This window comes from Diuraphis noxia, unplaced genomic scaffold, assembly GCF_037042655.1.
Source record: "Diuraphis noxia isolate RWA-SAM2 unplaced genomic scaffold, SU_Dnox_SAM2 contig0002, whole genome shotgun sequence".
Lineage (NCBI taxonomy): Eukaryota > Metazoa > Arthropoda > Insecta > Hemiptera > Aphididae > Diuraphis > Diuraphis noxia.
The window spans coordinates 43,913,210-43,941,115 of record NW_028301712.1 but is presented as its reverse complement, the minus strand read 5'-3'; the positions used below and the strand labels follow the sequence as shown (position 1 = coordinate 43,941,115).

Below are 27,906 nucleotides of genomic sequence, written 5' to 3'. Positions count from 1 at the left end.
GAAAGGTAAGTTTGGCAACTGGTTACTGTGATTTAGTCTATGAGAAAAATACGAAAAAAAGAGTGAATTATACTTATTACCATTTTTTCGATGAAAATTTATTTCAACAATATCAGGTTATTTTATAAGTATTCAAAAGTAAGAATGAATTACAATCTTGAATTATAAAATGTATTGTTGTATAAAAATGGATTGACATGCTTAAGTAATAAGTTCAAACAGCCAGAGACATTTATATAATTAGGCAATTATAATAATATTTAGTCAGTAGTCAGAAAAAAAATGAAATAAAACAGACTTGGGAATGGCGAAGTTTAACTGAATGTTATACATAAGAACTAAATTAATTATTTGTAGTTATACATTCTCAAAACACTATCAAGAATAATATCATTAAACATTTTTACCTTTCTTTATAATATATTACTTTAATTATAATTATTTGTTTGTGAATATATAAAATATGGTAATCTATCATAACTTAACCAGTAAAGAATAGATTATGATGTCTTTGAGGTTAAACAAAATGTAAAACCTAGTTTTAAAATCTCCAAGTGGCATCTAGCGGAACCTACTTCGAAAGAATGCGCAGAGTTAACATGTTCTTTCATTGGACAGAGTTAGGTAATCTATGAAATTTGCGTCATTGCCTAAGGCAGTGAGACATTATTTAAAATGACTAATCGTTATAATAACTTAGCAAAATAGTCATTATCATTATTGATTAGTACTAATTTAACTAAAATTACTAAATACCAATGAAAGACTGTTAAACGATAAATCTCTGGAGAATCACAACAGAGGCTCAATGTCGACGATGCTCGTATCGATCATCCAACCATTGATATGCTCTCTTAACGGGATCAAGAATGGTACTTCGGGATTTAGAGGAGCCCCGCAGTGCCGAGAAATTGACGCTGTTCACTCAAACAGTCAAACGACGATCACGTTCCAGTTCCGGCTGTGACGCGGTGGACAGTGGTTTGATTTCCGAGTGAGTGTAGCTGGAGTTACCATATGTACTTTAACTATGTTAATTCATTTTCATATCATGTTAATATAGAAAAAAAAATAATGTAATCCAGTAATGAAAATAAAAGATACATATATAATAAGTAAATAACATGTTATATTATTAAATATTGAACAATTTTATCAAACTGGTTTCCCACGGTCTTATAACACTGAATTCCACAGCTTCACAGGCAAATGTTATATTATTTTCCCTTTTCACCTTAACCACCATTTTATATTTTCCATAAAAAAATACTTTGGGAAGTTTATGGTCATCCAGTCTTTGGGTTAAGTCTTGATGTAATATATGTGCCATATAAAAAATGTAAAAATAAATTGTTACTATAATACCAGTATAATAATTTTGGGGAGTGAATCACACACGTCATCGTTATATAAGATTTTGAGCAGAACGTCAAACGATAATTATTGTTTTAATTTAACAATGATATATGTATTTTTAGTACATAAAAACAGTAGTAAAACGCTTCTATTTAAAAACTTGAAACCACCGCATTTCTGTTTAAAAAAATTAGATCTTGTGTTTACTTTTGAGAAGTCAAAAATTAAAAATCCCAATATTTTTTAATCGATTAGACACTTGACATTTTTACCAAATGTTTATGTTTCTATTTACTTAGCATAAAAAATTTTCAAAATTTTTTTATAAATTTCGTTAAAAAAAATGTTCATCTAGTTAAAAGGCTTTAAATCGTAATATAAGCCTCCTTATAAGCTTTGAATATAATATACGATTATACAAAATGGTAGAATTTAATTTTTTTTTTGAATTAAAAAAAATTATTGGTTGAATTTATATGTTATAAATCTAACTCTAAATTAATCATCTACCTAAATAAATTGCGAAACTCACAATCATCCACTAAAGCGATACCCACTTGGCCACCTTTTTTACAATTATTATACTTTGTTTGTTTTGGATGATTAATATGATCCGATAATAGATATACATTACCACTGGTACTGGACATTCAGTTGAAAAGTTAAAAGCTTTAGCAAAAGAAAACCATACATTTCCTCCTAGAGTTTTTATTGAAGTACATGCTTTTTTTTTTATGTAAAAATTAAAAATCGTTGGTCACAATTTTTTTTTATAAGCGTTTATAGTTCAAAGTTTTACGAAATCTGTCGAAAACGCGAAAATTTGCAAGTAATTTTGAAGTTGAAAAATCATAAAAATGTTGAAATACAGAATTAGTATACACAAAGATACATGAAATTTTCACCGAATATATAATTTTAAGTATTTTCTATCCACCATGAAATTTTCAAAAATGTTTGACTTAATTTGAACTATTCATAGGTATATGCAATTTTTGTTCATTATTAATTTTTTTTAAATTAATATCGATAAAAATTTATTTGTTTGGCAAAAAAGCTTGAAAATTTAATACTAGGCTCTTAACATATAGTTACAATAGCAGTTGAAAAATAAAATAAATTCATTGTCACAATTTTTTTTTATAAGCATTCAAAATTTGAATTTTGACAAAATACGTAAAAATCACAAAAATTCACAAATTATAGTATAGAAATTCATTAAAAATGTCTTTTTAAATCTAAGAGTGGAAAATTTAATACAATATTCCTTACAAGTTTGTCAATCTTTATCCTAAATAGTCCACCGGAAATTCAAATTAAATTTTTATGAGCATTTGAAATTTAAATTTTTAGAACATTGGATTTTCACTGGATTTCACATTTAGCGATTTTCTGCTATAAATGAATTCAACAAATGCAATTTCTTTTTTTAGTATCTAACAAATTGGAATATAACCCCTAATAATTTAACATTTTTGCAGGGAAATAAGTGCCGATAAATTAATGTTATAATCTCTGTACTTATATTCACTATAATATCTTTCATTGTAATCAGCCTCTTTACCAATAGTTATATATTTTTTATAGAATTTTTATAACGGTATTATGGTATATCATATAATATTTTTTCAGAAATAAACTAATTAATTAATGTTATAATTTCCCATCTATTCTTACAAGTTTACTAAACTATAGCTTTCAAGTTTTCCAACAATCCTAATTTCGGAGATGTTAAGGTCAACTGGCAACATTTATGGTATTTTTTCTACAACTCAAACTCTTTCCAACATCTCAACAACCCAACCTCTAAAATTCATGACATTAGTTCAACAACTCAACAGTAATCGATATCTCAACAGAAACAGAATCTGTATGGAATATTTTAAAAATTGTATAACTCTTAAATCCTAAAGCAAAATTGTACAAAAATATTTTATATGAAAAGCGTATTCCATTTCGATAATCAATTATAGAAATAATTAATTTTGTGAAAAATATTTTGGGGAATATTATATTTAGTTATGTGATCTTTTACTGAACTTATATTAATTATTTAATTTCTGATCTTAATCTGAACTTATATTAATTATCAAATTTATGATCTTAATCTGAACTGATATTAATTATTTTATTTCTGATCTTATTCTGAAGTATTATTAATTATTTAATTTCTGATGTTATTCTAAACTTATATTAATTATTTTATTTCTGATCCTTATTCTGAACTTATGAAAAGTTTATTCCTCACTTCGTATTTTTGATTTAAGTATAACTCCGGTGCTATTTATGATAGAAAGTTATTTTGTTCACTCAACATTTTTAATTTTTATTCTTTAAAAGTCCCCCTCGTGGTCTGATGGTGTAAAATCATTTCCAAAGATTTTTGGATGTTTTAATTATTAATGCAATTAAATTTTAGATTATCAATGCAATTAGTTTTGAAATATTTTTTAGATTATTATAACATTTAGTTTTGTGAAAAATATTTTAATTGTTACTGTCAGAGATTTTTAAATCGCGAATTGTATGGCTTTTCCTAATTATTGATATAAGATCAATTTTTTAAAGGTTACTATATCCCTTAAGTTTAACTTCTTTTGCTATTGACTCAAGCTCAAGACTTTCATATTTTCTAATATTCTTATAGAATTTATTTGTTCCATTGTTTATTATAATTTTTATTTTTTTAACTAACATATCCAATTTTCTTTTGAAAGATTTCGCACTTGAAGATTTTATTTAATTTTGTGATCTATTTGTGTTTTAATCAATTTTACTGATCTTTTTGTGTTTTATGTTATTTTACTGATCTTTTTATGTTTTAAGTTATTTTACTGATCTTTTTATGTTTAATTACATTTTGTGTTCTATTTCTGATAAAATGTGCGTTTCTGATAAAGTTTGCAGTTTGAGATGAATTTGTGATTAAAATCAATCTTGTGATCTTTTCTGATATTTTTCTGAGAAGTGACCTGGAGTGCCCCATATACTACTCATGTAACTGTTCAATTTTCTCTAAAATATAATTATTTTTATTGCGTATATGACTTATCAGTTAGTAATATAAAACAATAAAAGTATCGCTGCATTAAACAAATCTTAAATTATTCAATATATTATATGCTTACTAAAAAACTATCGTCAAAAGGTACCAAAGCGGTTGCATTCCCTTTAATCAGAGTTGTTTTTATGTTCGTTTTAGTGAAATAAGTATTAAACTGCAATATTCCTGTTGATTCACATGGATACATTTTATCAAAAGCAACACGATATTCTCCCTGTAATAAAAGTAATAGTATGTTTATTATATAATACTTATGTAGATATCTCATAAATAAATTATGCACGTCAATCATATGTAATAGGTTTAATGCCGATTATTAATATTTACCATAGGTAAGTTTGGCATAAAATTTTTTCGTGAATAAGAAGATGAGAAAACTGCAATAAGTACTAACACTTTTAATTTTATCATTTTATTGATATGTTCTTTACTTTATTTCAAAAATGGTCAAGTATTTTAAATGTTTTTCACAGTATAAACACAACATAACAGTTGTATTTTATAGAATATACTGATATAGGGATTGATATGCTTGAGCTGTAACCTCTATATGTTGCACCAAATATTTATATAATTATATTTAACAGGAAATAATGTGTACCTAATTAACGCGTTTTCGTTACACATATTATTGTAATGTTTCCCACATGATTGCTAGATTGTGATAGCACCACTTTCAAAGTCATATGTTACTAGTTTTTATTATTATTAAATATTTGATCAAACTAAAAAATCGAATCATAAATAAAAATATATATATTTTACAATATAATAAAAGTTATAGTTTATTTTTTATGTACTAGGTATCTATGACTGTTCATGTTATAGTTTATTGTTATAAAATACCTAACAATTGTTTATATGCATATATAAATACTGCAACAAATTTTACAATTGTTTTCAAACTTTTTATCTTTTCGTCATGTTAAATAATGAGCTGTAATGTACATTTTACAAGAGTGAAGAGGTGAATATTTCATATTTTCTTTATTTAAATTTTTTATTACAGATTCACTATGCATAGATAAATGCGATCACTTACTATTGTCATAACTCATAATATATCATATTATATACTTAATTTGTCTAACATAATTATACTATTATTATATTATATTTATATATTTATATATTTTTTTAATATTATTATTATATTATTATATTATTATACTATTTATACTATACCTATTAAAATATTTATCTACTTTTTTACCATAGTAAATATTACCATTGGTAATTATCAAAGTACCCTACCTATAAATATGAAATTTACTAGTTATTAGTTGACTGCATTGTACAACATTATAAGCACAAATAGTTTTATAGTTTTGACAGTGTGTTTTTTATTATTTAAATACGTTCATACAGGTAATAGATATGGGTAAATGTTTATTAATTTACGAAGTATGTTCAAAAAGTTCTTGAATTTTTCAATGTTTTATTTATGGTGCATATCTACATGTTATTGAGACTTAACACCCTCTCCCTCATGGTTTATACACATTTTTCAAATTACGTTCACATCGTTAGAAACAATTCTGGAAAGCAGTTTTGGGAATTGCTTGTAGCTCCGTTAGTGAATCTCCTTTTATTTCGTCTATCATAGTAAATCTTTGTCCTTTTAACAAATATTTTCGTTTTAGAAATGAAAAAGTCTGCTGGGGCTAAGTCGAGAGAATATGTTGGATGAGAAATTGTCATGCAAAAATCACGAATTAACAGGGAAGTTGGAGCATTGGAATGATGAGGAAACCATGAGTTTTTCTTCCAAACAGGCTTTTTCTTTTAACTTATTTTGAAGACGTTTTAATACTTTTAGATAGCACCATCGGTTAACAGTTTGTCCTTCAAGTAGAAATTCGTGATAAAGAACTCCGAGGATGTATAAAAAAACCCCGTTAGCAAGACCTGATTGGAGAAAATTTACCAAGCGACTGTAATAATTGTACTTCCGTCTCAATATCAATCTGTGAGATTTATTAAAAGATTTAAAAATTTTAGCATAAGATTAATATTAAAAAGTTGTTCGTGGATATTATTCATCTTAAAAATCACACAATACACACGACTCTCATAGTTAATGGTTAGATAGCAGTAAACATTTCTGATTTAATTGAAAAAATAGTTGCGTATCCATAATCCATATTTTATTTTAATCTAATAAAATTTACGATGGTGTAGTTTTTTATTTTTAGTAACGATAATTCGAGAACTTTTTGAACACACTTCGTATTTATTATGAAAAAAAAAATTATATAATATTTACTTTAAAATGCATTTTTCAATACAAAAAAGAAATTAATTATATGATCATACAATAATAATACCGTTCTCAGCATTCGAAAATTTAAAGGCGTTATTCGTCCATATTTACAAAAAAAGAGACTAATATTTAACAAATTAAGCACTAATGAAGTAAATTTTTTCCAAACTAGAAACCTAACCACTTGAGTTAACGATCATTGACGTATTAATGTTAATATAATTCAGATTCTTCCGTTTTTATAATTTATGAGTAATAATAAGAGAATAATAATAATAATAATAATAATAATAAGATAACATGGCTTGCATGATTGTGGTATAGAAAATGATTTGTTATAGAATTCTAAAAATAGACGGTGGTAAATAAATACCCCACGCGCATCCTTAAAAGTTCAGTACTTCAATTTGATCGATTTATGTGTTAATGCCAGTAAGACGCTAAGGGTCCGTCGAACGACTATAACTACTGCCAAGCGAGATAAAAGAGCACAAAGAGCAGATGAACTAATCCAATAGGATAATGAAAAAATACATATGGACGTGGTGTGATTGCGTGAGGCACAAGCCGAACAAAATCATAAAAAACGATTAGAAGTGTGCAGACACATGCAGAACAAAATATGACCGAAAACGCCAACAACTACATCGAGCTTTTACATCCAATTCATTCCTTCGTCTAGCATTCGAGTATGGGCCCGATATTAAATATTACGCTCATTCAAAAGTGGAGATTGGTGCTATGGACAAGGAATGTTCGCAGTGTAATGCGGTTAAATTCAAAAATGAGCCAGTTGGTATGTCTTGCAGGTCAGGAGAAATGCAACTACTAGAAATCGAAACATGATCTGAACCATTGAACGGTTTACTTATCAGTACGGATCCAGATTCTAACCTGTTAGATATCTGACAAGATATTTCTCGGCGGAATCGTGTATTTTGCCTCAGTTAAATTTTACCGGAGGGGGGGAGGTAAATATTCACTAGCGAAATTTTACTGGAGGTAAATATCCACGGCGGGGTTAAATATCGCTAGCGAAATTCTACCGGGGGTAAAATATACCCAGAAAATATTTAACGAAGATAAATAATCACTGGTAAAATTTGTCTAGTGAATACTATACCTTCCGGTAGGTTAGGTTAGGTTAGGATTTTACCCGGTTAAAATTTCACTGGTGAATATTTACCTCCCGGTTAAAATAAATTGATCAAATTCATAAATCTACGCTACTAAAATGTTTTATATAAATTAATATTTTATGTTAACTTAACTAGGAATAAGGTTCATTTCCTTAGCCCCTCCCCCCCCCCCCCAAAAAAAAACCAAAATAAATAAATAGATTTTACCAATTCTTTTCTTCAGCCTTTGTTTGGAATGTTTTATAATGATTAATGATACTTATTTCATTTACACATATATATAATCCATTGAGGATTAAAAATAAATTATTTTAGGGGAGCCAGTAAACTCCCCAAATTTCGCAACTTGTCACATCAAATATTTTACTGCGAGGGAATGGAATTCGGTTTAGTTTTATATAGTGGGAAAAAAGGTAAATATAAATACTATCATACTGTTCTCTATTCAATGTATAAAGGTATAAAGGTACTTAGGTAAGCTTTACATTGAAACCTCTAAATAATGTACACTCTCGGTCATCAAAACATTCGTCCGCTATTTAGAGGGGAAATAAAATGAGAACATGTATCGCCGTTTCCAAAATGCCGACTGTTATTTGGAGGTGTCCGCAATTGAGAGGTGTCTGTTAAGGGAGGTGACCGTAATATATAACCAACTTATTTATTCGATAAGACATATGAGGACCAAATTTACTGTTCAGTACAATGAGTATACAGCGAATAATATAGCGAATATTTTATTAAATCTAGTGGATTTTTACCCTGGAGTAAATATTCACTAGTGGAAATATCGCTGGTGAAATTTTACCGGGGAAAATAAACCTAGCAAAATTTACTTGAGTTAAATAATCGCTGGTGAAATTTTAACTACGGAGCGGTAAAATATCACCGAGTTAAATTTTACTTGGGTAAAATATCACCGAGTTAAATTTTACTTGGGTAAAATTAACCTAGTGAAATTTTACCGGAGGTAAATAATCGCTAGTGAGGTAAATATTCGTGGTTACACAGGTATACACACACAATATTTGAATCTTGAATGGCTGGCAGAAAGAAACATTTTGGCAGAAAATATGTGGACATCAATAATTTGAATTTCAAGATACAACAGTTGTTGCCAAGGGATACCAATGAAACTGTAAATTATCCATCAGAGCTTTTAAACTCATTTGATTTTTCAGACAAGCCACCACACCATTTATAACTGAAGTTTGGATCTCCTATTATTTTGCTTTGTAATTTGAACCCACAAAGGCTATGTCATGGCACCCAATTAGTTATTAAAAATGGTTTAAAAACATTATCGAAGCATTTTGAATGGAAAGTTCCGAAGAAAAGAGAAAAGACATATTAATTCCAAAAATCCCTAGTTTACCATGGAAATTGTTTTTATCGTAGCCAATTTTACAGAGTATGTTCTCTCGTGGGTAAACCATCCAAAAAAATATGGTATACCCCATTGCACTAAGAGACAGATAATGTTTTTTTTTTGTTAAATTTAATTTGTGATAGAGATGTATTTGAAATTTATTAGTGAAGATAATAAAAGTACAATGATTTCAAAAAGTGAATATTTGATGTTTTGTTATTTTTGTAGTCCGTCATCACTCACCGTTCACAGTGCCCCATTCTTCGTTCAGTCATATACCAGTTCACCACATCTCTACACACTTCCAATAACTTAGTTATTTTTTATTTGACTATACCTACCAAAATATTCAGTATATGGCAAAACAACATTTTTCGGGTCAGATAGTATAATATAATAACTTATCTACTTAAAAACATATATAATATATCATAGCTTTGTATTTTTTTTTTTACAAATAGTAATAGTACTATCCAATTTTAGAAACCATATACAATAGATACGATTTTTTTTTAAAATACCTAATTTTATTCAATAGTAATTATAATAATAAATATTAATTATAATATTATATTTTCAATTGTTTTCAATATGATCTTAGTAAATAATTATAATAAAAACAAATATAGGTTATGTACAATGTAAGGTATAAACTTAAAAATTTAAGCTTAAATGACGCAAATTATGTGGGAATAGGTAAATTTTTAATAAAAATGAATAAGTAAATAAAAAATAAAAATGAAAATGAAAAATAATAATAGTAAAAAATTTATGTTGACATTTAAATAAATAGTTTTGAATTGGTTTTTTTTACAAACACATAATTAGGAATCCTACTTATTGCAATAAAGATAATAATAATAAATTTTTTCAGCTAATGGCCATAGATGTCGATGCTTTAATAAATTTAAAGAAAACAATTTTAATAATTTTTATCAGTGAGTGTGAAGTATGAAATTATGAATCTCCTTTTAAATCAAATTACTATTCAATTTAAATTTTCATTAATTGCTATGCATATGGAATAATTTGGAATTTTACTGAGTTGGATAATAATGTTTAATTCATATTAACTACTTTTATTTTAAAATTTTGCATATTTTATACCGATATTGACATATACTATAATATGTTTAAATAGTAAAATTTTAGTTATAGATAAAATTAACTTTTAACCTAATTTTAGTTATTTATTAAATATCAAATATGTCGTCAATGATTTTATTCTTGATTTCTTATATAAAATAAATTAATGACTTATATGTTTTTTCCTTTGGTTGAGGTGCCTTTGAAACCTATAAAGCGATATCATAATGTTTACACAACTTGATGTGTATCCCTAAACTTTCGTTAATTTTATTAACATAGACTTTTAGCCCTACCATATGTTTTCTACATTAAATATTATTAATATGACAATTGAAATTGAAATTTGTCTTCCTATAGAATAGTAGTCGTGTTGAATTTGAGGTAAAAAATATAATGAAAATAGTTTGATGGTATTGTTATAGGTAGTAAAATATGTCAGTTTAAGTATAATACAATTATATTTTATTGTAATTTAAAGCTTTATTTTTAAAATTAAAAATATAATTTACACATAATTACACAATATTGTTATGTTTATTAATACACATTACCTATACATTATAAAATAAAATATTGTTGTATTTATCATATACTCCATTATAATACATTTTTAAAGATAATAATATTAATATATAATAATATATTTATATGTGTGATTTTTTTATACAATGAATTTATTACTTGGCCTGCATTTTACACACGTGTTCATTTGTAGCATTATTTAAGGATGGATATTGACTTAAAGAATTTAATTAATTTAAGTAACGTTACTTTTAAATGTAGGTACTATATATAACGAGTTACCTTTTTTAAAAGTAATTTCTAATGTCTAACCTAACGACTGAAATTTGTTTCCTTGATATGCAGTTACTTAACCGTTAATTCATTTTCCCCATTAGATTTAAAAGATATTTTAATCTGAACAAATGTATGAATGTATAATAAAGATTATAAAGGTATTATGTGTACACAAACTTTCAAATATCTCAGTGATAACAATTTCACACGACCTTACTAGTTTGCTGTTTAAATTATACGTAGGTTCTTAGTACCAGGATCTCTTAAAAAATTAATCAAAAAAAATTGACCTATATAGTTCATCCATATAGTATATCCATATTTTTTTTTTTAAACAGTCCACATCAACTGTGGTCATTGGACGTAATATTACATTTATATTATTATATATAAACATTACACATTACATTAACAGTTGACTGATAGCAAACAAAGAAAAAAAAAAGGAAAGAAAGAAAAACAGAGACAAGGTTGAGTATTCTGATTAAATTAGTTTGTCCAATCCGGTTTGTTGGAGGAATGATATTATGTTAGGGATTGGCAGGTTTGGTTCAAGGTTTTCAAATATGTTTCAGATAGTCAGATACTCAGATAGTTAGTTGCAGTCCACTGTTTCGTGGATAATTTTATTTATTTATATATTATTATTATTTCATTTGGTTAAAAGAAATGATTTTTAAACACATTATTTTAATATTTATCAACGGGTACCTGACCATATAAAATAAACTGAGTGGCTTGGTGAGGCGCGGTCGTACGCTCAATCTGCGGACACGCACTGAGCGTACGTACCGGCCGCAGTTGCTAGCTCCCGGATGGGTGACCACCCGGGATTTTTAGCAACATATCCTTGCCACACTTACACAAACACGTGTTACAACCCTACCCAATTAAAAACCTACAAACAAACATACAAAAAATAATCCCTACCGTACCACCCCACACCCAATGGCCTATGTTGCCGTGGGTTCTCCTTACAAAAAAAAAAAAATAAATAAATAAACTGATGATGGGTTCAGTTAAATAATTTTAGTGACGTTATTTGTATTATAATTGTATAATATACATAATTTTGAATTTATGTTGTATAAATCATAAACTATGAGGTACAAAACAAAAAATATACACCTTTTATTTTATCCCAAAATTTAAAAGAAAAATTTCAAAAAGTTTGAATAAAATAAATATCAGTAACTATAAAAGAAAAGTCTAAAAACATTAAATTTAGTACATATGGTTTAAAAAAAAATCGTTAAATTCAATTGAGCAAAAGTAGAATAATAGATTCTATTATACAATATTTTAATGCAGGGACAATTCTTATGATTAGTATTTAATTCAAATACTGTAAGCTATGATTTATAATCTAAGTGCAATAAAAAAAAAAAAAAACAACAACAATACGTTAACAATATTAATAAAAATACGTCAATGTTCATCAGGTAACATCACGTCCACAAATAAAGGAATTTTTTTAATTCATTCATAAATGTTTTTCCATTATATGACAAAAATGATTATTTTATTATTATGCCTTTCCATTTGTGGTGGAGATTTATATCCACATCATAAGGCGTAACACTCCCAAAAAAAAAAAAAAAACTTATATATTAAATCTCGTAGGTGTATAGGTATGCAACAAATAACAACGAAATAATACTATTTTGTGACGAAAATCTTGTTTATTTTATTCCGAATATAATATGCCATACAGGAGAAGTGACTTGAGAGCAGACGAATAACACGCGTTAGCGAACAGCCTTCGAGTCAATATTTTTTCACTAGAATGTATCTACCTATAGCACTGTATGTGTTAACAATGTTTTCAACACAGAAAAAAATGTATGCTCGTAAAAGACTATCTTAACGGATGAAAAACTGAGAGCACGTTACGGAAGGGTAGTGAAGAAAAAAATGTAACGATTGCTATTTCCGGTTCTTCTGTTTTTACCTTTTTTTTTTATCTTTATTTCACCATGATCCCCCACCCACTTTTCCCTGGGGACACTTTTACGATTGAACCCCACCTGAGGCATCCACGCCGTGAACTTGGATACATACATCGCGTGCAACGAAGATTGCAAACGAGTCACAACCCTTCATTCTCGAGGGGTGGAAATTATATTTTATTCCAGAGAGCACCATTAGCGCCAAACGTTTTGTCCTTATAATATTGGGAAATGTCCCATATACGAGAAATAATAAAAATTTTGGATTCAAAACACACATTAATAGCACTTACCTATACACTATAAAATAGCCATACATTATAATATAGTTATGTCATACATATATATATATATATATATATATTTAAATTGTCTTCTACCACATTGACTCACAAAAAAATATAAAAATTATAACAGATTAATAATAATAATAAATAATAATTACGTAATGCACGCTTTACATATTAATATCTCATATTATAATGTAATAATATAATGTATAATATTATACAACATTAAAATACATTTGTACAACAAAAAGGGCCTTTTTACCCCTAGTTTTCTTTCATTCTCACGGCGTGCAGCAGAATAGTGGTGTCGCACATGTCCGCTCCATCGTGTCTTTTCACCCCGATTGTGATAGCTATACGTCGTGTAGTGTATGAATTCATAACGGAAAAATCCTTTGTGTTATTACTATCCAAACTGCGGCCGTCACACCAAGCGCGGGATGGACGCTGGTAGATCCGTTTTTATGCTTTTTGCTCAAAGCCGGCCGCCCATTGTTGTCTCCTGTAACACGTATACACACGCAGTGTTTGATATTAAAAAAAAAAAAAAATATTATGAAAAAAAGAAAAAAATCACCACCCATACCCATACACCTGGCAGCACATCATACCCGTGAAATTTCGCATGTCCGCATAAACCCATGACAAAATATTATTTTATGTGGTATACTGGTATATGCGGGATACTTATTTAGGTACAGTATTGTATATGCTATATACACATATATACAACGAGAGGACTTAAATATATCATATAAATATCTATTCTATCTTATGCGTTATAATAAATAACAGTTAATTTAGCAACAGCGGCGGTGAAGAAGGAAAAAAACAGGTCGTTGCAGTAGTGAGAGGTAGCTGCAGGTGGCTCTGCATATTATAATCATGTTATTTGAAATTTTTAAAAACAATGAAAAAAAAAATCATTTCACTCAAAATACTACGTACCAGATCGACGGAAACGTAAATAATATGCCAGTAATTAATTTTTTTCTTAGAAAATAAATTACCTACCAAATAAAATATTTATAGATTTTTTTTTGTAATTATGCACTGCAGTCTGTGTTAAATTCCTAGTTTCGAGTAGTCGCTAACAATTTATGCGTATATATTTTTACAACACCTTGAATAGTAAATACTTGCTAAATTTTAATTAACATTTTAGATTCTAAGCGAAGCGAGGAATGTATTGATTTTGCCATGATGAGTGTTTTATTTTTTTGTGTCTGTCATCAAGTTTTGGGGAAGTAAAAATGCTTCGATTTTTGACTACAGTACCTTGTTGGATCAGAAAATGAATCTAGTTGGTACTTTGGGTAGTTAAAAGTAAAAAATTTCAAATATTTTCTCAAATATTCGGGATAAACAAACAAACTAAAAATTAAGGGAAAAACGGGAAACTTTACGCACAATCAGTTTTCGACAAAATCGATTATGGTTTTTGATGTAACTTTAAAAAAAATGACCATCTATATGGTCATTTTTTTTACATACATGAAATTTTACATAGGTACATGAAATTTTACATACAAGAAATTTTCACCGAATGTTCATATAAGTATATATTCTATCCACCATGAAATTTTCAAAAATTTTGACTTAAGTTGAACTATTTATAGGTATTTTTATTGTTTATATAGGCATTTTATATATTTGATAAAATTTTCAAAATATTTTGATTTATTTTGAGCTATTAACTGAAATTTTAATTTTTCAACTTTTTTAGATTTTTTTCTACAAATATCGATAAAAATGTATTTATTGGATAGAAAAGCTTGAAAATTTAATACAAGGTTCCTAACACATTATTACAATAGCAGTTGAAAAAATATTAAAAATACATAGTCACGATTTTTTTTTTATAAGTATTTAAAGTTAAAATGTTGACTAAATACGTGAAAATTACGGCAATGTTCAAATTATCTTAGATAGAAATTCATAAAAAATTTTCTGTTTAAATATAAGATTTGAAAATTTTTAATAATCTATAATATATACTAGACAAATAAACCGTCTCCGCTCAGAATCGTTTTTCATTTACAACAATATAATATCATTGCCCATTGGATTCAAAGTGAACTCCATCCATTACGGTAACCCACTTGTAACCTACTGTACAGCAGAGAGACATCCCTGACTTACCCGCTTTTTTATACTTATACGTATATAATATTTGTATAATATTATAAAATTAATACATAAAATGTTATATTTATTATATTATTATGTCATTTATTATGTATGTATATTAGGTTCGTATAAGAATTATCAAAAAATGTTGCAGCAAGGCTTGGAAATTCCACAAAGTTATGATAACTTCAATATTCTAGTATGTAATATAAAGTTATAATCTTACATTGATTTCAGTTTTTACTTTTTACCAATATTCCATTTCCAGCTTATTTATTATACAATATAAAGGGTAATATGGGTATACAGGCAGAGTAACGATAAATGATGTACCTAAGTCGGTTGTGAAATTAAAGTGGGAAATCCACATGGAAAATAAAGAACCTGGAAATTCGGTCGTGAGACCCAATATTTATATTAGCTGGCTACTCTTTCGAGATTTTTGGCGGACTTTGTTTGTATAGCAGAAGATTTGCGTGTTTCTTTTAAACTCTTAAAATAATAAAATGCGGTTATTTTTAAAATATCACAGTTCATCTGTTCTGTTTGAGAAGCGACTATATTTTTATTGGTTTTTCGATGGAGATAACAAAACAAAACAGTATTATACATGTAATTTTTTTATTTTCTTTAAAGTTTTGTGATTATATAGGTTTTAATCTGGTTTTTTCACTATCTTTTAATAATCATCAAATAAAATAAACTTTCATAGCTATATACTACATATTATATACTTTGAGAGTAACAATAATAATAATAATATTAGCCGTACATATCGTTCTTATTGCATTTATTGACCCCTTTTGAAACATGGGAAATTAAATTGATAATTGAGCGATATGAAATGTAAGACTTTAATAATGATATCAGTCTCTTATTATGGTTTACAGCAAGAATTTGAAAATTTTTAATTAGTCAAAAAATCGAGTAAATTTTGAATAACACTTTAAATTTCCTCTTAGAAACCTTTTTATAAGTAAAAACAACATTATGGTTATGTTATAATATTTTGAACGAATTAGAATTGATGTACACCAATTAACTGTTAATTACATACAAATTCACTCGTTAAATAATATCTTAAAAATGAAAATAATATTAAATTATCATTGTAGCAAGTACATTTTATTGAGTATTTAAATTTTATGTTCATAGATAATGAAGAATTATACATTTATGATTTAAACGAATCAACCACAAAACACTAACTACAGCAAAAAATCTAATTTCATTTTGATGACATGTAATAATTCAAAGCTTTAAAACATAAATCTCATTTAGAACATAATATTTTGTATACTAAAAATAAATTATTTAATATCTTTAAAACTGTTAAAAACTTTTTTTAAATTTAAATTTTCTATCACAGAATTTCAAAATTATAATATATCATAACATATTAGACTGTATAATAATGTTACGCTTATAAAAATTATATCGAGTAATAAGTGTCATATGTTGTTGCAAATATTATATACCTAGGTAAGTATAACATAAACACAAAATAAAAAAAAATCATTCGTTGTTTTGTATAGTGTACATCTCACACCTTCGAGAAGATACTCAAAAAGTGCACTGAAGTTTTCTAACTATACTATAGATACTATAGTCATTGAAATTAATTTTTTAGACGCAGTTTTCCTAATACAGACACCTTATTCACATTATAATAATGCGATATCTTATGATCACTATTCAACTATTCAACTCTTCAACAATTATATAGTTATAGTACTATAGAATTTAATTTTATGGGTTTAGGATTGTCCCAAATTGTATTGTGTAATTATTATAATGTAATATATCAAATGTATTTTGTAAGACACCAATAAATTTTGTTATGTTGAGTATGCGAATAACTGGTAATTATAAGTTCAAATGAATTGTCATATTTTATCGATGAGTGTTTGTACTTTTCTACTTCAAATACATTATTGTTAAGCGCAACGTTCACGTGTACAAATGAATCCAATTTCGCATCCACCACCGGGACCAATGCTCTCAGCTGATGTGATTTTATTCACTCTATTTATTAGCTTGCCAATTTTATAAAACTGTTCATTGCAATTTCTTGGTCAAATATTTGAAAATGATGAATTGTACATATAAATAGAACATATATATTGTATAAATATATATTTTCAACGTGATTTATTTACAATAATACTATAATAATTATAATAATATTGTTCAACGTTAGATTATGTGAATATTCCCAACATTCCAAGTCCGTCGGTCGACTACATCAGTGGCGTGAGAAATGGCAAGAATCGTAAGAAAGGAAACAATAAAGCTGAGCTCTCTTGACAGCCACCTCTTAGCCGGTTTAACAAATCGTTCTTAGAACACATGCATAAACTGTCGTTTTTCTCGGACAAACTGCACAGAGCTTGAATGATAAACGACATAAATGAAAATTTAAGATCCATAACACGTTAAGTTTTCAGAAATTTGATAATAAAAATCATTTGACTTAAATAGCTTGTTTAAAATTATCTCAAGAAGCATTTTGTAAAATATTACTTACCATTTAGATAATATAAAATATACATAATATACATAATACGAATATATATTATTTGTTGTAATAGCGATGTATCCTACATAATACATATTAATTATATAAAATAATTTATCATTAATTATGATTATAATTATTATTTAATGTTTGTTAATCTAAAATTTAGATTTTAAATAACGATATAAAAGACTAATTAATAACAGTGTTGAGAAATATAAAAGGTTTCCTAACAATATTCAAAATTTAAATGATTTAAATATTCAAAAATGTATATTATAGCGTGAATAGGTATTATAAGAATATTAATTATCAATATACAAGCTTTTATTCCTATAAAAATATATTAATATAGTAACTATAAGTTTTCATGGTCAGCATCTAACCATTAGGTAATTCAGATTTCATAATATTACATAGGTACAAACTAACTATAAAAAAATATAAAACAAAAAGCAGATAACTTTATTGTGTAAAAATCCTTAAATTTAATTTTCAGTGCATAAAATTTACATATTATCTTACATCATGCCATAAAACACAATGATTCAAAGAATTTAGAAAACTACGCTTATTGCCGAAGAGAAAAAAAAATTAAAATTCAATGATTCGTGTTATTATAATATGTATAGTACGATACTTGAGAAACAAACTGTTTGATATTATACGTGCGTATCCTCGTGTTCGTACTTAGAATTTTTATATAAACCGCCACAAAGAGCTAAGTTTTATATATGCCATCAACGTGTTAGTATACAATCAAAGCCTCGAAGATTTAAAAAAGTCCCATTGTAATCTCATAAAAAAAACAAAAGAATCTAGAAGATTTCGTGGTCAATTGATCAAGAAAGCGAAATAAAAATATTCATTCGACTATGCGTTGTTCTACGTGAGCATTTTCTATTTGAATTTACTATATTATTTAAAACTGCAATTTGTTTTTCACATAACACTATCTCATACATTAAGTACACTCTAAATAAAATAAACCCACTTAAAATTATAATAACACAATTATAGATCACAGTGAGTAATAATGGAGATCGGAAAGTTCAATCATGTAAAGTCAGTAGAACTAAAGTGAACAAACGAAATCTGCTTATTTTTGTAATATTAAAAATAGGTATCTCTTTTTTTTATTAATCGAATACACGTTAAACTAGTAACGATTTCTAGAGTTATATATTTTAACTGCGACAGCCTTCAATTGTATTTTTTTATATTTTTTTACGACGGGCATAAAGTTTTCGATTACACACATAATATTATAGTTCTATACTTGTATACATTTATTACAATATTGTGAAGAGGAAAAAACACCCACCCCCGTGCCAGTGCTTTTAAGCGTTTCATATATTTTTATTTGCCATTATTGCTTCTACGTTGTATTTGTGAAAATATCGTCATAATTTCCAAACTCGAATCAATTTATTTATTTTGTGTGACTTTCACGGTGTAAATCATACTTTATTGCCGAGACGCTATAATTTGCAAATGATTCTCTACGCAGTCCAAATTGGTACTTTGTAGAATTAATTTCTTTACTCGCGTGGTGTCACCCTCTTGGACTATTTTGTCTAATTAGTATTCCCACAACAGCTTAACGACCCCGCACTAATATGTAATGGCTTACACAGTTCGTGTACAATCGTCACTGATTCAAAATCCGAATATTTGTCTTTTTAATAAGATATCTATTAATGTACAGTATATATTATCCACTCGATATCAAAATAAGATACGCACAGTGGTGCTATAATAAATATACATGTGTTGTAGGAGATAAAAAGCGTTTTACAAATGAAATCTGTTGGAACGAAAAATGGTTTTAGTCAAAATACCGAACAAATAAATAAACGCCTACATTATACTCGTATACACGATATTTTACAGTCTACAGATGCAGTTAGTTCATGCAATTAAATAAGATTATATGAAATTACCCCAAACAAAGGTAATAAGAAAGAACAAAATCGTTATTTTTAATCGTAATATAAAATATTATAGCCCCGTTAAAACGAAAGCATCGAAAGAAATGTCATATATATTTTGTCGATGAGTGAAATTTCGAGTTAAAAATGCAACAAGACGAAACTAATGTAAAAAAAAAATAATATTTAAATATATATTTATATATTATGTATACATCAAGTTCTTCTGTCAGAAAAACGAAATGATTTCGTGATCAAAATTAAATAAATGTTTATTCTATTTTTTTATTTATTTTTTTTTTTTGTTAAACGACAACCGTAATGACAACAACAACAACAAATTTGAAATATACGATTATTTATTTAAATTACTTTTAACCATTTTTGCTATACATTTTTATAATGAAATATTGTGCTTTAATGATCAATCATTTTGATACTGATTTCGTGATATATTTCCTAAATTTAAAAATTGTTAGGGAAACATCAATTCTAAAAAATAAACGATCTAAACAATGTCTTGTAAACTAATACTTTATAGATGAGCATGAAAAATATTATGTTGGTAGGTTGGTATTTATTCATTTTATCAATTTAATTTTTATTTAAATGAAAAACAATTTGTTCAGTCTTCAAAGACGTGGACTTTTCTTTTTGAAATCTAAAATAAACCGCTACTTATCATTATCTTCCTTAAAAACATTATATATTTACATTTATAAAACAGTTTTTTTTTTTCAATAATATTGCTTGTTTTTGTATTCTATTTGTAAGTGAGAGTATGTTAAGCCTTTCACTTATTATTTATATTTTAAGTTACTTAGTTAAAATGTCGTTATAAATAATAATTTAAAAATTTAAGAAGCGAAATTTCATAATAATTTCTTATTATAATACTGTTTTAGTAAAAAAATTTTGTTCAGAAAACAATAATATCCTATTACCATAATTTAAATGAAATAACACTATTGATTAAGTTCCTATAATAACAATCATAATATTTATCATATCCAATTAAGTGAATACTGATTTATTGTGGAAGACTAAAATCTGTATTTTAATTATCGTTAGTTATATTAGATTAGATTAGGTAGTTAAATTTATAAAAAATACGAATTTGAAATATAGAATTTAGTTTTTCAATTATATTTCGATAAAAACTGATACCAATCAAATATAATACTATACAATAATATAATATACACAATACGCATGTATAAAACGTTAATAAAATTAAAAAATACTATTAATTTGAATAATTTGTTATAACCTAATATCAATTAACCCATATGATTTAGGTATAATTCTATGTTCTTTGTAATTTAAGATTAGATATAATATTTTGATAACAAAACGTATAAATAAAGTGTATTCCCTAGTATAATTTAAAAAATATTTACATGGCTAACCGGATATAACCTTTCTTGTATACTGATCTACTTTATATTTATTAGTTTTTTATCAGTTATTTGTCAATTTATGGAATTTACTTTAGTAACTGAACTTTTAGTGACATAAAAAAATGGAAATTAAAAAACACGACATAATGTCCGATAACATTTTAAATAAGTCTGCGAAGTGCAACATTATGGTCTTTTTATGTTGTAAGAATTCTCATACTATAATAATGTCTTAAAAAATGTTTTCACAGTTCATTAAAAATGCACAAGTAATTGTATTTGTTTATTTTGCAATCATACTAATGGAATTCTTGAAAATTTCATACACGTTTTATTTCAAAGCAATATTAAGGTTTAAAATATAATTTAGGTTTGAATGTATTTATAACTTGATAATTAAAATTCAGTGTTTAAAGACTTTTGTTTTTAAACAGTACTTTCTTACTTTACTAAAATTATTTTAATAAAAAGTATTGTTATTTCTGCAATAAATGTATTTGCAATTGAATTTAATTTGATAATTTATATCCCTAATTATAACTACAGTTGCTACATAATTTTGAAAATCACGAAAAAAAGTAAATAATTATTAAATTTTATTAAAGTAAGGAAAAATATAAATATTATCTTTTGACAATATTCTGAAGAGCTAACTAATAGTTACAAATTATTACCTTTGGAGTAAGAGCCGGTTGTTTTACTTTCGTGTATTTTACTAATGAATTTATTACGCAGCGAGTTGAATAATATTATACTATCAAAAGAGTACCAGTACCTACATTAGTATTATGCATTTTTTTTTTTTTATTGATCATTTAATACATCCACATCTAAGGTCATTAGTATACATTTTGTTATAATATGTGTTATTTACCTTTTTTTTTTTTTTTTTAATAATAAAATTAGGTTTTGTATATCCTGTGGGTCTGGTCCCAGACCCCAGTGCTTGGCAGATTTTTTTGAATATGTGGAATTGATTTCAATCCTGGATGTATTCGTAGCAATCGGAGATGATGTGGTTGACTGTAAGAGGAACGCTGCACGTGTCGCATACAGGAGGTGGTTCATTTTTAGGTACTCATCAAGTAGCTGTCCAGGGTTAAGCGAGTGTGACCAATTCGGAGTCTGTTTATTATTGTTTCTTCTTTTCTATTGAGTTTAGGGGTTTTCCATAGGTTGATGTTGTTTTTAATTTTGTAGAGTTTTTGCCATTGAGAGTGTCATTGATTATTTATGTGGGTGTTAATTTCGTTCTTGGCGCCATTGAATGTGATATAGATTATAGTTTCGAAGGATATTGAGGTAATAGCGTTTATGCAAAAATTTCTGTGATTAAGGTTAAATATTATTATGATTACTGTTTGTAATAATCAGTGTACATACTACATATGTCTAATAAATAAGAGAATACTACCTATTTAATATTTTAATCATCATTGTTCTCAAGTATATACTCGTATATATACATCATATTTAAAATATAATATGACTATAGCAATCATTTATAAAAGGTAGGTTTATTTTTAATCTTGTATACTATGATCAATCTTTATCCATTTAAAATGAAACTGCGGATAGTCTTCTGTTTATCATTAGATTTCCCTATACATGTTTTATTCATTAATTTTAGACAATTTTATTCTACAGAAATGCTCCACCTCCTCCCAACTGTATATAGCATATTATTATATACGAAACATTCTTAATATCAATTTAACATTTCAATTTTTTAATCATTAATTAAAAAACACATATTTACAATCTATATTAGGTATATTTGAGAAAACAAGACAATAATTAAAAATGTGTATAGGTTTTAAGTCAAATGTTACGTGGTTAATAGATGGATTAGAAATTAAGCTAGTTGTGAAACGTATATTATTTTTAACAGATTCAAAAAATTTGAGACTTTTTAATAGTGATAAAATGTTTTACATTATTTAAAATACAAATAAATACAACTCAAATATTAATTCTTATTAAAAATGTAAGTAATTATGTTTACGAAATATCAATAATTCACCAAACCATTTGAATTTACTGATCTTTTTTTAAACGTCTCAGATATTTATTTTAATTTTATATAACAATAGAATAGATGATATAACAACACTTTGATCTTAGACAAATGGTCACACGAACTTAACTTATCGACATTTAATGAAAAAAGTATACCTTCACATAATAATATAACGAGTTTTTAAACCATGGTACTCCCTTACTTTTGAAAACGCATCTTAACCGAATGTAAAATATATAGAGATGAAAGGAGAGGATTAAATTGGAAATTTATCACCACCTTTATTCTGAAATTATTAACTCAGAACCAAGCAATATACTCAAACTACTAGAATTATTCAAATTATTTTCATCTATTAAGTACAAATCTCATCACTCAAGTACCTACCTATAATGGCATAATAAGTAATGTAACAAACAATTTTGTATGTAGATGTATGTATTTTTTGTCATCATAAATAATGTACTTATCTAACCAAATATCGTTGAAAACTATTGTTATGTGCCTTAGACACTATGTATAGCTAAACTAATAAAAATAAGAAAATGGTAAAGGCAAACTATGTTGTTTTATAATATGTATAGTATAAACCGACACCTAATTTAATCTATAGTGGTTTAAATGTATATTATAGTGTTTATTTTTGTTTGTAGAGCTCTTATTAGCATTTCACTTATCGCAGTATGGCTCATAAAACTTATCGACTTTCTGACCCTGCGAGTATATTATAATAATTTATAGTTAACTTATAATATATCAATATGTATTATTATAATATATAGCCGATCGACGACGACCCGTTTGTGGATTTTTGTTTTTATTTCACAATTTAATTTAACCGGCATTATAATTTGGTATAGGTATCAGAAGAGGTCTCGACAGAACGGGCGTGTTAGAATAGACGTATTAAATTTCCATTAAACGTGGCGCGGGGCCCAATCGAAATAATAAATACTTTAATATATACAAAATGTTTCTCATGTCCGTTGCACTTTTGGTTTTTACTTATTTCGTTATATATATATATAATTATAATCTTTTCAAGATTTAATGTTATACATTATATAATGGAATATTGGTTAGGTAAGACACAATTAAAACATTTTATCCATGAATGTGGTCAGAAAAAATTCACTGTTAGGATTAAACAAAATATATATCATCATAATACAACCAAACAAATTATATTAATAATAATATGATGAACCATTCGTACGGGATATCTGTATCTATGTATATACAAAAGAGTACGTACGACGTGTATCGACATAACCAGTAGCCACATGTTGTATTCATAGAAGAATGTGCACAATGCAAAGGCAGTCGATGAGAGCAGATATAATATTTATTATTATTATTATTATTTTACTGCGTTATATTATATTCCCGAGCTGAGTCTGTTAACTGTGGCGAATGTAACGAGTAACGCAAACACTACGCTGTCGATCGCCAATGTATTTAATAGGTGCTATATATATATGAGCAATCAATCCGGAAAGGTTAGGTTTTTAACGCGCACCACTCGAAAGAGTGCGATGTGGTTAAAATAAACATTTTTGACGAAACGAGAAATAAAAACTTACTCGTTTGATATAGCGATAAGTAAAAGTAAAAAAGTCTCCACGTGAATAATGTACGGAAAAGGTCGAGCCGGCGAAAAAGAGAGTGGGACAGAGAGACAGGAAAAAATAAGAAATTTCTTCTTCAAGTAGGAGAGTGATTTATACAGTGTAAACAAAACAAAAGGGTCATCCCTCGTCCGTCTTATAATACCTCTCTACCACCGCTATCGCCACTGATCCGGTCGGTAAATCAAACGGTCGACGAGCTGTTTGTTCTCTTCGCGCCAAAATTACAATAATATAATACAGTGGTGACACTAACGGGCGTGTCCACTCCACACATTATCGGTTACACTTACCGGCGGCGGCGGCGGCGGTGGCTGCCCGCGAACTCTGCTGTTGGTCTTCTTCGGTCGGATCGTACTTTTTGTCGTCGGCGTCTTGGTATTTTCCGGTCTTCTTCAATGGTCTCCGGTCCACCTCGTTGGCGGGCGCTGTTTGATGAAAAAAAAAAAAAACAATATATATATATATATATATATATATATATATGTATATCAAATACTCTATTATATAAACACACAAATAGGTACATAAATCCAATGGAGTGAAAAAGGGGCGGTCGATGGTATCGTATGATATATAACATATTTATATATGTTGAGAGCGCCCGCCGCGCTCGCGTTTATAAATATACTAAATCGGCGAGAAAAAGTTTTCAGGGCTCCGACCGAATAAGACGATAAATTAACTATACTGTGGTGTACTTGCATAGGCGCAGTGATCGTGAATTATGACTGTATTAGTATGGGTGGTGGTTGGCACCGTGGTCAATATTATCCAATCAAAACCTTATAATTAAAAATATATTCCGGCTGATAATTATTTACGATAAAACGTAAATTTATAATTATCACTAGACGTCTGTTATTATCATTTATCACTGGGAAAAATGGTTTCGAATTTTCTCGATTTTTCTAACACGAACCACGCGATGTTGGTTAAATCGATAGTAGACATAAGTGCCAAAACGAGATAAGAAGGATATAAATTGTATCGTATACACAAAAGTGCCAAAATCCCTTACACCTATACGGATGTTTCATTCCAGATATTCAATTTAGAACAGCGTAGGCAACTATATTCACAAGTGTCAAGCGCATACAATCTTATAATGCACCTAAAACTAATATTATTGTAATTATATGAATTTGTATTGGTAATACTTTTATGCGCTTTCTGCTTATATTATATGATATTAATATTGACGAAAATCATAAAATACGTTTTTTTTTTAATCTTTGATGTTTAGCTATAGCTGGTAAAATACATACTTGAACAGTACCTAAGCGGTTGCTACCGTAAACTAAATGTGCATTTAAGTGAATTTAAAATCATGTTTGTTACTACTCAAATATTATGTTCAAACAGTAATATTAAACTGTTTAGTTTTAAAACTTCGGGTCTTTTTATCACCCTCCTATTCGGGTAGTCGACTTTCAGCATATTTTATCTATAACCGAAATCATAATAAATATAATTATTAACATAAGTAACCATTTTATCATTTAATTTTTATTACATTTATTGATAAATTAAATATTTCCAACTGTAATATTTGAATTATAATTAAAAATGGTCAATTTTTTCAGAAAAAAAAAATTATATCTAGGTACACCACTACACCATATTGCATAAACATATGATTTATGCTTACGGTGTGATCGAAAAGGGGCTATTTTCGCTACCTTATAAGTAGGTACTCGTATTACATGGGTTCAGTACGATTTATATTTATCATAAGCTTGTAGTAGTGGGCTCACAAATAACACAAATTGCGTTAGATCGAGCGGAGCGTGTAAAATGTGCAGGTATGAAAAAAAAGGGCGTGTGTTTGAGTTATTGTATAAATCGTTTGTTTTTTTTTTCATACCTTTTCCGCCGAATTTCGATAACTTTTTAGGTATCTCAGTCGTCCTCCGTCCGCCGGCCACCGAAGTGGGCACTGTAGTCGTGGTAGTAGTGCTCGTAGTAGACACAGTGGTGGTAGTGGTGGTCGTTGTTGTTGTAGTCGTCGGCTTAGGTACGGCTGCATTATAATGAAAATATTAAGACAAACATTATTTACAAGGAAATTATAATACTTATATTATTAATTAGTGTAAACTCGTTTTTGACACTTATCCAGTTTTAATTGTATGTACGTATAAGTATAGGATGTCTCGTTGTATTGTTCAAATCCACCTACCTATATACTTATACATTACTCTACACGCCTCTTGACAAAACTTGCATAACTGTTTATACTTAATGGAAATTAATAATTCAACTTTTAAAATCTTTACATAAATTAATTCTGTAAATTGGATGTCTTGGATTTTACGAAAACACAATACCTAATAAACATTTTATTACTTTAATATATTATTCAATTGCATTTTTTCTTAAGGTACCTAAACTAAAAAAATACTGAAAATTATGCTAATTGAAACTCTCTAATGAGATAATGATTTTTTTTTTGATATTTTTATAAATAAATGTATTTACAATCTGTAATATAATTAAACAATAAGTAAATTTGAGATTTTTTTACAAGGTTTGGAGGCTTGAGTGAAGGGTCCATTGACACTACTTCAAAGATAATGATTTTTTTTTAAATTTTATCATTTAATACACATGGGTATTATCAAGAAAAAAAAATATATTATAATCGAGAAGAAAGTTTATGTGAGTAGAGGATTCGTTACAATATCAGTTACCTGCAACAGCGGTTTTAATTGAAATGGTTATTTAGATAATAAACAAGTCTGTTTTGCATCGTAATACGTTTTTTTCGGTGTTACTTTTGATCGACGGGCTTTATTATAACGGACGATTGTTAAACATTTTAAATTTAGACTAGGTATAATTATATAGTCTCATAATATACCTAGTCTTATATAATTCGGAACACATTAAATTAATATGTGTGTCTGTGTGTGTTTATTATTGTGAGTAATTCCAAAACAGTGATTTAATAATTAATATA

At 27.4% G+C, this 27,906-nt stretch overlaps 2 protein-coding genes across 3 annotated transcripts in view; both read right to left on the bottom strand.

The window, feature by feature from the left end:
• Nucleotides 1-925: 925 nt before the first annotated feature.
• On the bottom strand, nt 926-4,831 carry LOC149058502 (uncharacterized). Its single transcript, XM_089218382.1, has 6 exons — nt 4,748-4,831; nt 4,485-4,634; nt 1,991-2,092; nt 1,889-1,940; nt 1,149-1,308; nt 926-1,004 (listed from the first exon to the last, which is right to left on the bottom strand). The coding sequence occupies exons 1-6, from the start codon at nt 4,829-4,831 to the stop codon at nt 926-928; spliced, it is 627 nt and encodes a 208-aa protein (XP_089074508.1).
• A 5,574-nt stretch (nt 4,832-10,405) lies between these two features.
• The window catches only part of LOC107163764 (lachesin-like), a 173,046-nt gene continuing 155,545 nt past the window's right edge, over nt 10,406-27,906 (bottom strand). For both annotated transcript variants that reach the window (XM_089220626.1, XM_089220627.1), the window contains exons 8-10: nt 26,812-26,967; nt 25,238-25,372; nt 10,406-13,819 (exon numbers count right to left, since the gene is read on the bottom strand). In XM_089220626.1, coding sequence (XP_089076752.1) covers nt 13,695-13,819; nt 25,238-25,372; nt 26,812-26,967 — 416 coding nt within the window. In that variant the 3' untranslated portion in view covers nt 10,406-13,694. The remainder of the gene's footprint in view (nt 13,820-25,237; nt 25,373-26,811; nt 26,968-27,906) is intronic.